We start from the raw sequence: 17,097 nt of genomic DNA on the forward strand, positions 1-17,097 counted from the left end.
AGCACTGCGATGCAGTGCCTTAGACCACTGAGCCACCCGGGAGAGGGAATGGAGCATGTTGATGTTGATCATAGAAGTACCTGAGCTGAGATGCTCCATCTACACTGAGATGCTCCATCTACACTGAGATGCTCCATCTACACTGAGATGCTCCATCTACACTGAGATGCTCCATCTACACTGAGATGCTCCATCTACACTGAGATGCTCCATCTACACTGAGATGCTCCATCTACACTGAGATGCCCCCTCTACACTGAGATGCCCCCTCTACACTGAGATGCCCCCTCTACACTGAGATGCCCCCTCTACACTGAAATGCCCCCTCTACACTGAAATGCCCCCTCTACACTGAGATGCCCCCTCTACACTGAAATGCCCCCTCTACACTGAAATGCTCCCTCTACACTGAGATGCTCCCTCTACACTGAGATGCTCCCTCTACACTGAGATGCTCCCTCTACACTGAGATGCTCCCTCTACACTGAGATGCTCCCTCTACACTAGATGCTCCCTCTACACTAGATGCCCCCTCTACACTAGATGCCCCCTCTACACTAGATGCCCCCTCTACACTAGATGCCCCCTCTACACTGAGATGCTCCCTCTACACTGAGATGCTCCCTCTACACTGAGATGCTCCCTCTACACTGAGATGCCCCCTCTACACTGAGATGCCCCCTCTACACTGAGATGCCCCCTCTACACTGAGATGCCCCCTCTACACTGAGATGCCCCCTCTACACTGAGATGCCCCCTCTACACTGAGATGCCCCCTCTACACTGAGATCTCCTGATCCTTTAATTTTACATTAATACGTTTATTTGACAATCAGAACGATGCACATTTATTAACATTTCTGTAAATGTGCCAGATTTAACCAGCCAACTAATTATCATCTGCTTATTATCAATTAGCAGGCAGCTAACTGTCATCTCTCCTCATTGGACCAGTCGGCCAGTGGGCCTCTATGCCTATAGCCTACCTGATGTTGATGAAAGAGCCAGTGGAGAGTGGGATCCTCTCAGCCAGGAGCCCCAGCAGACGCACCCCGTCGTACAGACTGAGGGGACTGCGGAGAAATACACATGCATTCATACACACGGACACACTCATACACACTCATACAAACTCATACACACTCATACACACGGACACACTCATACACACGGACACACTCATACATTCATACACACAGAGCACTGAAGAAAAAAGCAAAAGCAAAAGCACAAACACACACACATATACAGTACAAATGCAAGCAAAACCACAAACACAGATACACACACACACACGCCATGCCATGTACAGTCAAAGACTCTGAGACCGACACGTAGACAGACAGACGCTCCTACACCAACATTCCTGTGTTTATGAACGTTAGAAGACCTTTGGTTAGTGACGATGTAGCCGTATTCCTCCTTCACATGTGTGCTCCCTCCTGGTGCTTCTTTCTTCCCCTGTGTCTCCGTTTCCACCGGGGCCCCTGGCTCCTTCACACTGGCTCCCTCTGTGGCAGGAGGGGCCCCTACGGTGGGAGGGTTATCTGGGGAAGCTTGGAGCCCAGGGGGCGGGGCAGGAAGGGAGGTGGGGGCACCTAGCACGGGAGATTTGTCCACCTTGTGTGTCATGGCCCCCTCAGTGATCTGATGAGGAATAGGAGGAGGCACCAAACACCTTAACATTCATTATAATAGGATTTAATATATACATGTTTCATTTGAATATTACTCCAGGATATGTAAAATAGACCACTGATTTCCTCAGATTGTGGATGTTCTGCCACCTACTGTTTGTTAGATGCAACAACAACAACCAGAAAGCCTAATTATTGCCATTCTACATTTACTGTAAATGCCATTAACATTGTATAAAAAACAAAACATTTCACATTGTTAAATAAACAACACTTATAAACCAAGAGCAATAATTTAATTTCTAGAGATTTACTGGACTGTTTTATCTCAACTTACCTTCTTACGTGGGGCAGCACTGTTCCGGTATTTATCTGAAAAGCAAAGAATAAAGATTCTCATTACCTGACACACAGATAATAATTGTTTCAGTATCTGTAATTGTCACAGTATAATCCCACCACAAAATGTCACATTTTTCAGTCTCATTATTGGGTCAGGCCATTTTGTATAAAGATACTGCAGGTATTCCTGCAGTGTGTTGTGGTTCACAACTTGATTTCCTTTATTATATCACGGTATCTCATTTAATGAATGATACTAGTGACGTATACAATAGTCTTGTCTTTTGAGGCCACAACTTGGAAGGGTCTTTCTGTGTGGTGAAAAGACTGTGATTTCAGACAACATTTCAGTAAGGTGTTTGCTGTAAAGTGCTGGCCCAGTGAATTACACTACCGGTCAAAAGTTTTAGAACACCTACCCATTCAAAGGTTTTTCTTTATTTTTACATTGTAGAATAATACTGAAGACATCAAAACTATAAAATAACACATATGGAATCATGTAGTAACCAAAAAAGTGTTAAACAAATCAAAATATATTTTATATTTGAGATTCTTCAAATAGCCACCCTTTGCCTTGATGACAGCTTTGCACACTCTTGGCATTCTCTCAACCAGCTTCATGAGGTAATCACCTGGAATGCATTTCAATCAAAGTTTCTTCAAGTGCAGTCGCAAAAACCATCAAGCGCTATGATTAAACTGGCTCTCATAAAGACCACCACAGGAAAGGAAGACCCAGAGTTACCTCTGCTGCAGAGGATAAATTAATTAGAGTTACCAGCCTCAGAAATTGCAGTCCAAATAAATTCTTCACAGAGTTCAAGTAACAAACAGATCTCAACATCAACTGTTCAGGGGAGACTGTGTAAATCAGGCCTTCATGGTCGAATTGCTGCAAAGAAACCACTACTAAAGGACACCAATAAGAAGAAGAGACTTGCTTGGGACAAGAAACACGAGCAATGGACATTAGACAGGTGGAAATCTGTCCTTTGGTCTGGAGTCCAAATTGGAGATTTTTGGTTCCAACAGCCGTGTCTTTGTGAGAACGGATGATCTCCGCATGTGTATTTCCCACCGTGAAGCACGGAGGAGGAGGTGTTATGGTGTGCGGGTGCTTTGCTGGTGACACTGTCTGTGATTTATTTAGATTTCAAGGCACACTTAACCAGCATAGCTACCACAGCATTCTGCAGGGATACGCCATTTGATGCGTTGCACAACGCATCACCGGGGGGAAACTACCTGCCCTCCAGGACACCTACACCACCCGATGTCACAGGAAGGCCAAAAAGATCATCAAGGACAACAACCACCCGAGCCACTGCCTGTTCACACCGCTACCATCCAGAAGGCGAGGTCAGTACAGGTGCATCAAAGCTGGGACAGAGAGACTGAAAAACAGCTTCTATCTCAAGGCCATCAGACTGCTAAACAGCAATCACTAACTCAGAGAGGCTGCTGCCTACATTGAGACCCAATCACTGGCCACTTTAATAAATGGATCACTAGTCACTTTATACAATGCACTCTAAATAATGCCCCTTTAATAATGTTTGCATATCTTACATTACTCATATCATATGTATATACTGTATTTTATACTATCTATTGCACCTTGCCTATGCCACTCGGCCTTCGCTCATTCATATATTTAAATGTACATATTCTCATTCACCCCTTTAGATTTGTGTGTATTAGGTAGTTGTTGGGGAATTGTTAGATTACTTTTTAGATATTACTGCACTGTCGGAACTAGAAGCACAAGCATTTCGCTACACTCACATTAACATCTGTTAACCATGTGTATGTGACCAATAAAATTTGATTTGATCCCATCTGGTGGGACTATCATTTGTTTTTCAACAGGACAATTACCCGACACACCTCCAGGGTGTGTAAGGGCTATTTTATCAAGAAGGAGAGTGATGGAGAGTTGCATCAGATGACCTGGCCTCCACAATCCCCCGACCTCAACCAAATTGAGATGGTTTGGGATGAGTCGGACCTCAGAGTGAAGGAAAAGCAGCCAACAAGTGTTCAATATATGTGGGAACTCCTTCAAGACTGTTGGAAAAGGATTCCATGTGAAGCTGGTTGAGAGAATGCCAAGAGTGTACAAGGCAAAGGGTGGCTATTTGAAGAATCTCAAATATAAAATATATTTTGTTTTGAACACTTTTTTTGGTTACTACATGAATCCATATGTGTTATTTCATAATTTTGATGTCTTCACTATTATTCTACAATGTAGAAAATAGTAAAAATAAAGAAAAACCCTTGAATGGGTAGGTGTTTGAAAACCTTTGACCCGTAGTGTAGTGCTTTGACAGGGTTCAGCTGCATGCCAGCGCTCTGACAAACCTGCTGTGTCGGTGCCCAAGTCAGTAGCACTCTCCATCTGCAGCTGTTTCAGTGCTGCAGGCAGGTTGGCCAGCTGTGGAGGGGTTAAGTCCTTCATATCAATGCCATAGTGGTCCAGGAGCAGAGCCAGTTTCTGCATGGAGTCATCTGAACAAACAGACAGGGTCATACAGAGTTAGAGGTGAGAGGTCAACAGGCAGGTGATGAAAAAAGTACAGCAGGCCAGACGTTAGGCATCCAGTGTCTCAGCCACAGCAAGCAAGAACATAAAAACAAAAAATCCTATAGACAGGGGTGCCGTATGGGGGGGACGGGGTTAGGACGATTCTAAGGGCCTGTGACTGACAGGGGCCCTTAAAAAATATTACAACATTAGGTTAAAAAAAATCTATATTAAATGATTAACCTATCATCATTAATAGAATATTTAATTTACAATGTACTAATAAACTAACAGTTTATTTTTCATTTCTTGTTTTTGGCAAAAAGTAAACATCCAGAGAGCCTCTGTATTGCCCAACCCCCCCCCCCCCTATTTACATGAAATGGTTTGATCCTGCCCCCAGGACATTTAGACAGGTCAAAATTCACAAGGCACTACAGAGGGTAGTGCGAACAGCCCATTACATCACTGGGGCCAAGCTTCTTGCCATCCAGGACCTCTATACCAGGCGGTGTCAGAGGAAGGTCCTAAAAACTGTCAAAGACTCCAGCCACCCTAGTCATAGACTGTTCTCTCTGCTACCACACGGCAAGCGGTACCGGAGAGCCAAGTCTAGGACCAAGAGGCTTCTAAACAGCTTCTACCTCCAAGCCACAAGACTCCTGAACATCTAGTCTAATGGCTACCCAGACTATTCGCATAAAATAATACAATTTGATTTGAAACCAAGCGCGATAGGTACTTGCTAGCAGTGAATTGTGAGTGACGAGTGCCGGTGGAGCATCATGTCTCAGTTTCCTAAAGAAAAATCTGGCTTCCAAAAATGAAAAGAAAGAAAAGAAAGACAGGAGAGAGAAAAGGGCGACAGTATGTCACCCAATTTTTCACAAAAGAAGGTGGGTGTAGTCCGTGAGTGGTGGAAATGAACCTGTTATCTTCGTCCATAGTGAAATAAGCTACTTTTGCTCCCTTAACATTAGTTACTTAATATCTTCACAGAAAATTCTGAGTGTTTACATTTCGCTCCTCTTTTAGCCGACATTTAATCAATGCAGGCAAACTTTTAGCAAGCTATTCATACTAAATGAGTTGTCCCTGCCCCTGCCTGGTGCCAGGCCCAACAGATGCAGCTTCAGGCTCAGCAGCCCTGTCTCCTCATCCCCACACCCCTAAACCAGCCCTACTCCCAACAGAAGGAGGTGAGCAGCATTGTGTTGAATGACATGTCAGTTGGCATAATTGCAGGTACTGCAATGCATTAAGGACAGGAATGTGATTCTCCAGTCAGGAAAAATCTCACTTGACACAGAGGCAGCCAATATCAGAGCCTTAAAGAAAGAGATGCAGTCTCTTAGAAATGGATGGGAGTCTCTCCTGTCTGAGGAAACACTGATTGCTACGCAAATGGATGTTGCACCTCAATTTAGCAAGGAACACAGCCGCCAGAGGAAAAGGAAGATATTCCATGATGAGACCTCTCAAGAGGAGACAGGTCAGGACAGTGCAGCAACGCTGTTTCAGAACACAGTGTTTTTTACTGCTATGGACAACATCAGAAGTGACTCGGACACTAGGTTCCACACCACTGCAAAACACTTTGAATCATTTTCTGCTGTTCTGAAAGTTGGGCAGATTAGTGAGGATAAAGTCCCTTCTGTGTTCCAACCACTGATCATGAAGTATTCCAGAGATCTTACACCGGAGTTTCAAAATGAAGTAAGACACCTGAACACTGTATTTGCTGCCACTTTCCCCCCTAACTTGTCCCCTCTTGGTCTCCTGAATGCAATTTGTAAGATGCAGCTTGCAAAGCATTTTTGGAGAAGTGTGCATTGCTTTACGTATATTTTTGTTGGCGAGAGAGCTTTCAGTAAGCTAAAACTAATAAAAAACTATTTGAGGTCCACTATGTCCCAGGACAGGCTTTGCAGTCTTGCCATGCTGTCCATTGAGTCAGTTAGCTAGAAAGCTGTACTTCAAAGACTTGATCAGTGACTTTGCTAGCAAGAAGGCTTGGCGCTGGGCCCTTGGTGAGTAAGGCTGAGCAAGGGCCAGTGATAAGTGTTAAATGGCATGGCTATGGATATTGGATCACTACACACATGATGCCCACAGACTGAGAACAAGATATAACTCAAAGTAATGGCTGGATTGCCATAAAATTTGTTGCGTACAATCAAGACCCCAAGTGGAAGAAACCTATTGATTTGGTGACCTCTTGACCTTTCCTCTAGTGCCACCATCAGGCCTTTTCATTTCCATTTTGTTTTCCATTTCTACTTTTACAGCTTCTTATTTTATGTATACCTTAGTTCAAAAATCTGCTGCTGATTTTATTATTTTGTTTGTTAAATCATTCTATAGATGATAATGTTAATTTATTTTAATTGAAGAAGTTCATGTATATTTAAGTTATATTTATTTTAAGTTATTCATTAATGTTAAGAGAATTTTCCATTGAAGAATTTTCCAATTAAAATTACATTTAGACTGTAAAAGATGGAACATTTCTTATTGAGGGTATCAGTCTTGCATCAAATAGTGAATTCCACTGTATGCAGAATGTTGCATGCATGTCTGCACAGTGTTATATTTTCACAGCTCACTGTCAGTAAATATTGGACTACAAGAGAGTTGCAAGCCTGCAAAGCTAGAGTTATTTAAAGCTTTGAATGGGTCGATTGGGTTCTGGAGGTATGTGGTTACAGCAATTGCGCAGGGTTGGTGTGGCCTGTGGTGGTGGGGCCCAATGTGATATATTTTCATGTGGCACCCACCCACCCACCCACCCACCCAGTGGAGGCTGCTGAGGAGAGAACTGCTCATAATAATGGCTGGAACAGAGTGAATGGAATGGCATCAAACATGGAAACCATGGAAACCATGCATTTGATGTATCTTTGACACTATTCCATTGATTCCGCTCAAGTCATTGCCACGAGCCCGTCCTCCCCAATTAAGGGACACACACAAAACCCCCAAAAACCCACCCCCACACACACACACTGACTGCCACACACTCACCATCTAATCCAGCCAGCGATCCGTAGTCCTTCTGAGCTTTCCTCTGCGTTTGATCCAGCTGCTGCTGCTTGCGGACCTCCACGTCCTGCTGGGAAACGTAGTCCTCTGCGTAGTCCAGAGGGAAGTCCAGGTCCTGGTACAAGGGAGAGGTAGAGATCGGTGTTGCTGCCCCACGGTGGCGGGAGGCCGGCTGGGCGGGGGAGGAGAGGTACAGGGAGACCAGGTCCTGGAGCACCTGGCGGTCTCGGTCCTGGGGGCGGGACCCTTTACCCCCGGCGTGAGAAGAAGGGCGGGGGAAACCACCACCCTCCAGAGAGTTAAGAGAGCGCTCCTCGTCATCCTGGTAACCATACTGCTGCTTAATAAACCCATAAATAGACACAGAGATGCCCTCTGGGAAAAGGAATTGATACAATCTACTGTATTTGTATTTATTATGGATCCCCATTAGCTTCCTGGGGTCCAGCAAAATTAAGGCAGTTTATACAATTTTAAAAACATTACAATACATTCACAGATTTCACAACCCACTGTATGCCCTCAGGCCCCTACTCTACAACTACCACATATCTACAGTACTAAATCCATGTGAACGTGTGTGTATAGTGCTTATGTTATCATGTGTGTGTGTATGCATGTGTCTGTGCCTATGTTTGTGTTGCTTCACAGTCCCCGCTGTTCCATAAGGTGTATTTTTACCTGTTTTTAAAAATCTAACTTTACTGCTTGCATCAGTTACCTGATGTGGAATAGAGTTCCATGGCTCTATGCATTTTTTTTCTTTTTTTTTCTTAAAATGTAACCTTTATTTAACTAGACAAGTCAGTTAAGAACAAATTCTTATTTACAATGACAGCTTACCGGGGAACAGTGGGTTAACTGCCTTGTTCAGGGGCAGAATGACAGATTTTTACCTTGTCAGCACGGGGATTCAATCCAGAAACCTTTCGGTTACTGGACCAACTTTCTAATCACCAGGCTACCTGCCGCCCCATGTAGTTCTGTGCACCTCCCATAGTCTGTTCTGGACTTGGGGACTGTGAAGAGACCTCGTGGCATGTCTTGTGGGGTATTATATGGTATTTATCTAGAGTGTATTTATATCATAGTATCTATCTACTGTAGAGATTAAGTGTATTTACACCATACTACTCATAGTTATATGGTATCTATCTACAGTGTATTTATATCATACGACTCATAGTTATATGGTATCTATCTACAGTGTATTTACACCATACTGCTCATAGTTATATCATAGTTATATGGTATCTATCTACAGTGTATTTATATCATACGACTCATAGTTATATGGTATCTATCTACAGTGTATTTACACCATACTGCTCATAGTTATATCATAGTTATATGGTATCTATCTACAGTGTATTTACATCATAGTTCTATGGTATCTATCTACAGTGTATTTATATCATAGTTATATGGTATCTATCTACAGTGTATTTATATCATAGTTATATGGTATCTATCTACATTGTATTTACACCATACTACTCATAGTTATATCATAGTTATATGGTATCTATCTACAGTGTATTTACATCATACGACTCATAGTTATATAGTATCTATCTACTGTATATACATTCATACACACATGAACTGTATGTGGTAATAGTAGTTGTGTGTATGAATGTATATATAGTAGATAGATACCATATAACTATGATATAAATACACTGTAGATAGATACCAAATAACTGTGAGTCGTATGATATAAATACACTCTAGATGTGTGTGTGTGTATATGTGTGTGTCCATTCCCACCTGGCGGTAGGTGTAAGGGTCCAGAGTTTGCATGTGGAGGGACTGGGAGTCCTTGGGGGGATCCACGATCATGTAGTCCAGGTAACTCTGCATCAGGTCTGGGTTGGGATCGTCCCCTTGAACCTTCGTCCTGGAGCTGGGAGGATACTGCATCTTGGAAAGATGGGCATTCTGCACAGGTTCTGAGGACCTGAGATATACAGTATGAATGGAGAATATCAGAATAAGGCCAACCCCTTAGCACTTGCAGACCCTCATAGGGAACATAGCTTCCCTCACTCACAATAACTCAACTTCCAAGTCATCCTGCACCTGTCTAAAAATGGCTTCCCTCTACTGCAGGAGTATTTGACCACAGTCCTCTGAGGATGGCTTCCATCTACTGCAGGAGTATTTGACCACAGTCCTCTGAGGATGGCTTCCATCTACTGCAGGAGTATTTGACCACAGTCCTCTGAGGATGGCTTCCATCTACTGCAGGAGTATTTGACTCCAGTCCTCTGAGGATGGCTTCCCTCTACTGCAGGAGTATTTGACTCCACTCCTCTGAGGATGGCTTCCCTCTACTGCAGGAGTATTTGACCACAGTCCTCTGAGGATGGCTTCCCTCTACTGCAGGAGTATTTGACTCCAGTCCTCTGAGGATGGCTTCCCTCTACTGCAGGAGTATTTGACTCCACTCCTCTGAGGATGGCTTCCCTCTACTGCAGGAGTATTTGACTCCAGTCCTCTGAGGGCCACTTTCTCTAACAACATTTGAGTGTGACTTAGTCTACTTGTGCTGTATGTCAGACTCTCAGTGACAGTAACTGACTGTCTGGTTAGGTCACTCATCAATGGGACCACAATGGAAATAAGTATCTGAATGAATTGTGCTATTCCGACCACGTTTTAAAAAATATACATGTACTGTGTGTATACGTTTTTAACTGACAAATAAAACCAACCAATCAATCAACTACCAGTGGAAGAGAGAGACGCAGAGGCGGTGGCCTGTCCCTCATGGACTGGATTTTAAACATCTCTTCTCTAAACTCAAAGCTCTGCTTCTGGGGTTTTCTAAAGGTCTCTTCCTAATCTCACAACCTTTCCTGGCTGCTATTACGAAACAATTCCCCCATTGAGTCACAGACCTTCCTGTGAAAATCTGCAGACAATAAATGGAACAGATGTAATTATAGATTTGCTTTTAATTATAGTCAACAGAGCAGGAGACTCACTGAGACGAGGGGTTGTCATGCCGTCCAGACGGGGGGCGGGTCAGTGAAACACGGCTCAGCTCCTTGCGAATGACGTACTGGGTGATGTCATCCTGCCAGGACAATCCTGCACAGCCATAGGCCGATACAGATGTCAATCACAGTAGTCATAGATATAACCTGGTAACTTGAGGAGTGTGACCTTATAGAGCCCTCAGCCCTGTTGCCGTGGTAGCAGATGATACCTGATTATCTGTTCATTATCTTTACCACCATCACTAAGGTAACAGTTGACTTTTACAACCACACTCTGAACCTAACAACCTTTGTGGGAATGGGTTAGTGAGTATGCATGGAGTATGGATATGTCTATATGTGGCTATGTGTGTGTGTGTACACGTGTGTGTAACTTTAATTACCTTGCATCATCAGTTCCTTGAGCACTTCCTGTAGTCTGTGCAGCACAGGCACTGACACCTCATACAGAACCCTCTCCTGCTGGGGCAGCAGACATTGGCCAAACAGCCCATCTACAGAATATAGAGAACACAGCAGAACACATCAGAACACATCAGAACCCTCTCTTGTGGCCAAACAGCCAACCTACAGAGTACAGAGAACAGATCAGAACCCAACAGAACCCTCTAATGCTGGGGCAGCAGATACTGGCCAAACAGCCCATCTACAGAGTACAGAGAACACATCAGAACCCTCTCCTGCTGGGGCAGCAGACATATCTACAAAGCACAGAGAACACAGCAGAACACACACACGCATGCATGCACATAAACACACATATGCACGCGCACACAACTATGGTAATGTACTATGGTGATGTTTGTAGATGTGTGAGTGGGTCTCGATGAGTCATTGCCCAGCTCTATTCTCTCTCTCACCCATTCTCTCTAACATACACATGGGGGAGAGACACTGCCGTCAGCCGGGTGATGTCACTGTTGCCATGGAAACGATGGGAAAGAGACGTGATTGGTTAAGAGCAGGTTGACGGAGAGAGGCCGTGTGTTTACACACCGATGCTCAGAGTGTGCCTCATCGTACATGAAGGCACACACGCTCACACACACTTGCAAACACATTTGCACACATGCAGTTCTGTAGACAAAAATCAGGAAACACATGACAACTGCCATTGAGTAAATTGAGTATGAATAATGTAGTATGTCCTATAAGACAGTAGAACACCTGCCCATCACAACAGTTGAACTGGTTAACGTCATTATATGCATGAAGTCCCAAATGGCACCCTATTCCCTATATAGTGCACTACCTCTGCCCAGGGTCCATAGAATAGGGTGCCATTTGGGATGCACCCTGGAACTGGGGAGCAAATATCATTTTAAAGACAGGATGTGACTGGTTACAGATTAAACAACAGATTCCAGAGACAAGGGTTGTGAGACAAGGTGGGTGAAACAAGGGGGGTGAAACACGGGGGGGATGAGACAAGGGGGGTGAGACAAGGGGGGTGGAACAAGGGGGGATGAGACAAGGGGGGTGGAACAAGGAGGGGATGAGACAAGGGGGGTGGAACAAGGGGGGTGAAACAAGGTGGGTGAAACAAGGGGGGTGAAACACGGGAGGGATGAGACAAGGGGGGTGAAACAAGGGGGGTGAAACAAGGGGGGATGAGACAAGGGGGGTGGAACAAGGAGGGGATGAGACAAGGGGGGTGGAACAAGGGGGGTGAAACAAGGGGGGATGAGACAAGGGGGGATGAGACAAGGGGGGTGGGACAAGGGGAGTGAGACAAGGGGGGTGAAACAAGGGGGGATGAGACAAGGGGGGATGAGACAAGGGGGGTGGGACAAGGGGAGTGAGACAAGGGGGGTGGAACAAGGGGGGTGAAACAAGGGGGGATGAGACAAGGGGGGATGAGACAAGGGGGGTGGGACAAGGGGAGTGAGACAAGGGGGGTGGAACAAGGGGGGTGAAACAAGGGGGGTGAAACAAGGGGGTGAAACAAGGGGGTAAAACAAGGGGGTGAGACAAGGGGGGATGAGACAAGGGGGGATGAGACAAGGGGGGATGAGACAAGGGGGGTGAATGAAGGAGGGAAGACATAATGGACGAGGGGGGAAGGAAAGAGATACAGGGTTCAATGTGTGCTGTAGGTTTTACTCTTAGCGGACTGTTTGTTTTAATACAGGGTGTCAAACTCTAGTCCTCCAACGCAGAGAGGAAGAGGCGAAGAGAGAGGGTTTACTCCACCCAAAGTCTGTCCAAGAAAATAAAACCAGGAAGTGAGGAATTTTTGTGTGGAGATCAATAAGAGAGTGTCGAATTTGGTCAACACACATTTTCATTGCTAATTTGCTACGTGAGGCTTATTCGATCGAATAAAGGTTTCGTAATGGTTAGGTTGTTATGAATGAACTGACATAAGTGGACACATGTAGCATTTTGGCAACTTTATATGGAGTTTTGCCTGTTGTTCACAAGCGTATCTGTCCTCTGATTGGCTAGAATAGTGCCACCTAACACAAATGACTGATGATTGGCTGAGAGAAATTGATGATAAAATGATTGTGGGGGCTGTCTTGTTCGACTTCAGTGCAGCTTTTGACATTATTGTGTTATGGCTTTACAACCCCTGCTATAATGTGGATAAAGAGTTACTTGTCTAACATAACACGGAGGGTGTTCTTTAATGAAAGCCTATCAAATATAATCCAGTTAGAATCAGGAATTCCCCGGGGTAGCTGTTTGAGTAAAGCCAGTGTGTCTATGTATGCGTATGACTCAACACTATACACGTCAGCTACTACAGCGACTGAAATGACTGCAATACTCAACAAAGAGCTGCAGTTAGTTTCAGAGTGTGTGGCAAGGAATAAGCCCTAAATATTTCTAAAACTAAAAGCATTGTATTTGGAACAAAACCCTCACTAAACCCTAAACCTCGACTAAATCTTGTAATAAATAATGTGGAAATTGAGCAAGTTGAGATGACTTAACTGCTTGGAGAAACACTAGATTGTAAACTGTCATGGTCAAAACATATTGATGCAGTAGTAGCTAAGATGGGGAGAAGTCTGTCCATAATAAAGCACTGCTCTGCCTTCATAACAACACTATCAACAAGGCAGGTCCTACAGGCGCTAGTTTTGTCGCACCTTGACTACTGTTCAGTAGTGTGGTCAGGAGCCACGAAAAAGGACTTCAGAAAATTGCAATTGGCTCAGAACAGGGCAGCACAGCTGGCCCTTGGATGTACACAGAGAGCTAATATTAATAATATGCATGTCAATCTCTCCTGGCTGAAAGTGGAGGAGAGATTGACTTCATCACTACTTTTATTTATGAGAGGTATTGACATGTTGAATGCCCCGAGCTGTCTGTCTAAACTACTGGCACACAGCTCGGATGTCACGGCTGTTGAAGGAACTGGACCAAGGTGCAGCGTGGTTAGCGTACATTTTCTTTAATAAAGAATGACGCCGACAAAAAACAATAAACCATACAAAAACAAACCGTGAAACTCAAAGGCTATGTGCCCTAAACAAAGTCAACTTCCCAACAAAACACAGGTGGAAAAAGGGATACCTAAGTATGGTTCAGAATCAGAGACAACGATAGACAGCTGTCCCTGATTGAGAACCATACCCGGCCAAAACATAGAAATAGAAAATCATAGAAAAACAAAACGTAGAATGTCCACCCCAAATCACACCCTGACCAAACCAAAAAGAGACATAAAAAGGATCTCTAAGGCCAGGGCGTGACATCGGACATCCATGCATACCCCACAAGACATGCCACCAGAGGTCTCTTCACACTCCCCAAGTCTATGGAAGGCACACAGTACTACATAGAGCCATGACTACATGGAACTCTATTCCACATCAAGTAACCGACGCAAGCAGTAAAATTACATTTAAAAAACACCTTATGGAACAGCGGGGACTGTGAAGCAACACAAACATTGGCACACACACACACACACACACACACACACACACACACACACACACACACACACACACACACACACACACACACACACACACACACACACACACACACACACACACACACACACACACACACACACACACACACACACACACAGATTTAGTACTGTAGATATGTGGTAGTGGTGGAGTAGGGACCTCAGGGCACACGGTGTGTTTGCGAAATCTGTGAATGTATTGTAATGTTTTAAAATTGTATAAACTGCCTTAATTTTGCTGGACCCCAGGAAGAGTTGCTGCTGCTTTGGCAGCAGCTAATGGGGATCCATAGTAAATACAAATACCTGATCTGGACTCCTCCTGCCTGCCTTCCATCTTTGAGGACATGTATTTCCATTGTTAGAGCGGTCACTCGACCATCTTGTCAATATAATTGAAAATCTTCATCAAGCGTCAAAGTCTCTTCCTGTTTCCGTTTCAACTTATTGATAAATTACTGTTACTGATTGGCTGAAGGCTACACACCTGATTTCCCAGCTCTAGACCATAGACATTTGTGTAGCCTCCAGCCAATCAGTAACAGTTGAAATGGAAACCGGAAGAGACTTTGGCACACGAGGACTAAGAATTTGACACCCCTGTCTTATTAAAGAACTGCCAACACCTCCTGGAGTGTCTGGTAACAGTGAGATGATTGTATAGTGAGACGACGTGAAGAAGATGGGTTAGATAGAGAGATGGTGTTATCATGTCATACTGACCATCTGAGCAGGGCTGGTCTCTGGGGCAGAGCTTCTTCTCAAACAGACAGCCTGAGAAGCACATGGAGAGGGGGAGGAGAAAGAGAGAGAGAGAGGAAAAGAGAGAGAGAAAGACAGAGAAAGAGGGAGGGGGGAAGAACAGAGAGAGATCGAGAGGGAGGAAGAGACAGAGAGAGGAGGAAGGGAGAGAGAGAGAGAGATTTTCTATTTCAGATTTTCTGGCAATTGACAATACGTCATGACAATAATGTACCCTTGAATTAAACTGGGGGAGGGAAATGAGAGAGAGAGAGAGAGAGAGAGAGAATTTAAGAGCCGTTAAATTCTACAACCACCTAAAAAGAAGCGATTCCCAAACCTTTCATCACAAAGCCATCACCTACAGATGGATGAACCTGGAGAAGAGTCCCCTAAGCAAGCTGGTCCTGGGGCTCTGTTCACAAACACAAACAGACCCCACAGAGCCCCAGGACAGCAACACAATTAGATCCAACCAAATCATGAGAAAACAAAAAGATAATTACTTGACACATAGGAAAGAATTAACAAAAAAACAGAGCAAACTAGAATGCTATTTGGCCCTAACAGAGAATACACAGTGGCAGAATACCTGACCACTGTGACTGACTATTGAGAAAGGTCGCCGTAGGCAAACCTGGCACTCAAGAGAAGACAGACTATGTGCACACTGCCCCACAAAATGAGGTGGAAACTGCGCTGCACTTCCTAACCTCCTGCCAAATGTATGACCATAGTAGAGACACACACAGTGCATTCGAAAAGTATTGACCCTTTGACTTATTCCACATTTTGTTACATTACAGCCTCATTCTAAATTGGATTAAATAAAAAAAATTCCTCATCAATCTACACACAATACCCCATAATGACACAGCAAAAATAGGTTTTTAGACATTTTTGCAAATGTATTAAAGATAAAAAAACATAAATACCTTATTTAAATAAGTATTCAGACCCTTTGCTATGTTTCCATTGATCATCCTTGAGATGTTTCTACAACTTGATTGGAATCCAGCTGTGATAAATTCAATTGATTGGACATGATTTGGAAAGGCACACACCTGTCTATATAAGATCCCACAGTTGACAGTACATGTCAGAGCAAAAACCAAACCATGAGGTCGAAGGAATTGTCCGTAGAGCTCAGAGACAGGATTGTGTCAAGGCACAGATCTGGGGAAGGGTACCAAACTATTTCTGCAGCATTGAAGGTCCCAAAGAACACAGTGGCCTCCATCATTCTTAAATGGAAGAAGTTTGGAACAACCAAGACTCTTCTTAGAGCTGGCCGCCCAGCGAAACTGAACAATCGGGGGAGAAGGGCCTTGGTCAGGAAGGTGACTAAGAACCCGATGGTCACTCTGATAGAGCTCCAGAGTTCCTCTGTGGAGATGGGAGAACCTTCCAGAAGGACGACCATCTCAGCAGCGCTCCACCAATTAGGCATTTATGAATTCCAAGCGTCACGTCTGGAGGAAACCTGGCACCATTCCTATGGTGATGCATTGTGTTGGCAGCATCATGCTGTGGGGATGTTTTTCAACGGCAGGGACTGGGAGACTAGTCAGGATTGAGGGAAAGACGAACGGAGCAAAGTACAGAGAGATCCCTAATGAAAACTTGCTCCAGAGCGCTCAGGACCTCAGACTGGGGTGAAGGTTCATCTTCCAACAGGACAACGACCCTAAGCACACAGCCAAGTTAACGCAAGGGTGTCTTCGGGACAAGTCTCTGAATGTCCTTGAGTGGCCCAGCCAGAGCCTGGACTTGAACCCGATCGAACATCTCCCAAGAGACCTGAAAATAGCTGTGTAGCGACGCTCCCCATCCAACCTGACAGAGCTTGAGACGATATGCAGAGAA

The 17,097-nt window shown here is 44.4% G+C and overlaps 1 protein-coding gene across 1 annotated transcript in view; it reads right to left on the bottom strand.

Moving 5' to 3' along the window:
- The window catches only part of LOC120050569 (receptor-type tyrosine-protein phosphatase-like N), a 38,396-nt gene that overhangs the window by 15,442 nt on the left and 5,857 nt on the right, over positions 1-17,097 (bottom strand). The window contains exons 2-9 of the mRNA XM_038997161.1: positions 15,214-15,264; positions 10,940-11,050; positions 10,542-10,647; positions 9,322-9,511; positions 7,534-7,888; positions 4,347-4,493; positions 1,975-2,009; positions 1,391-1,647 (exon numbers count right to left, since the gene is read on the bottom strand). Coding sequence (XP_038853089.1) covers positions 1,391-1,647; positions 1,975-2,009; positions 4,347-4,493; positions 7,534-7,888; positions 9,322-9,511; positions 10,542-10,647; positions 10,940-11,050; positions 15,214-15,264 — 1,252 coding nt within the window. The remainder of the gene's footprint in view (positions 1-1,390; positions 1,648-1,974; positions 2,010-4,346; positions 4,494-7,533; positions 7,889-9,321; positions 9,512-10,541; positions 10,648-10,939; positions 11,051-15,213; positions 15,265-17,097) is intronic.

The sequence above is a fragment of the Salvelinus namaycush genome, chromosome 7 (genome assembly GCF_016432855.1).
Source record: "Salvelinus namaycush isolate Seneca chromosome 7, SaNama_1.0, whole genome shotgun sequence".
Lineage (NCBI taxonomy): Eukaryota > Metazoa > Chordata > Actinopteri > Salmoniformes > Salmonidae > Salvelinus > Salvelinus namaycush.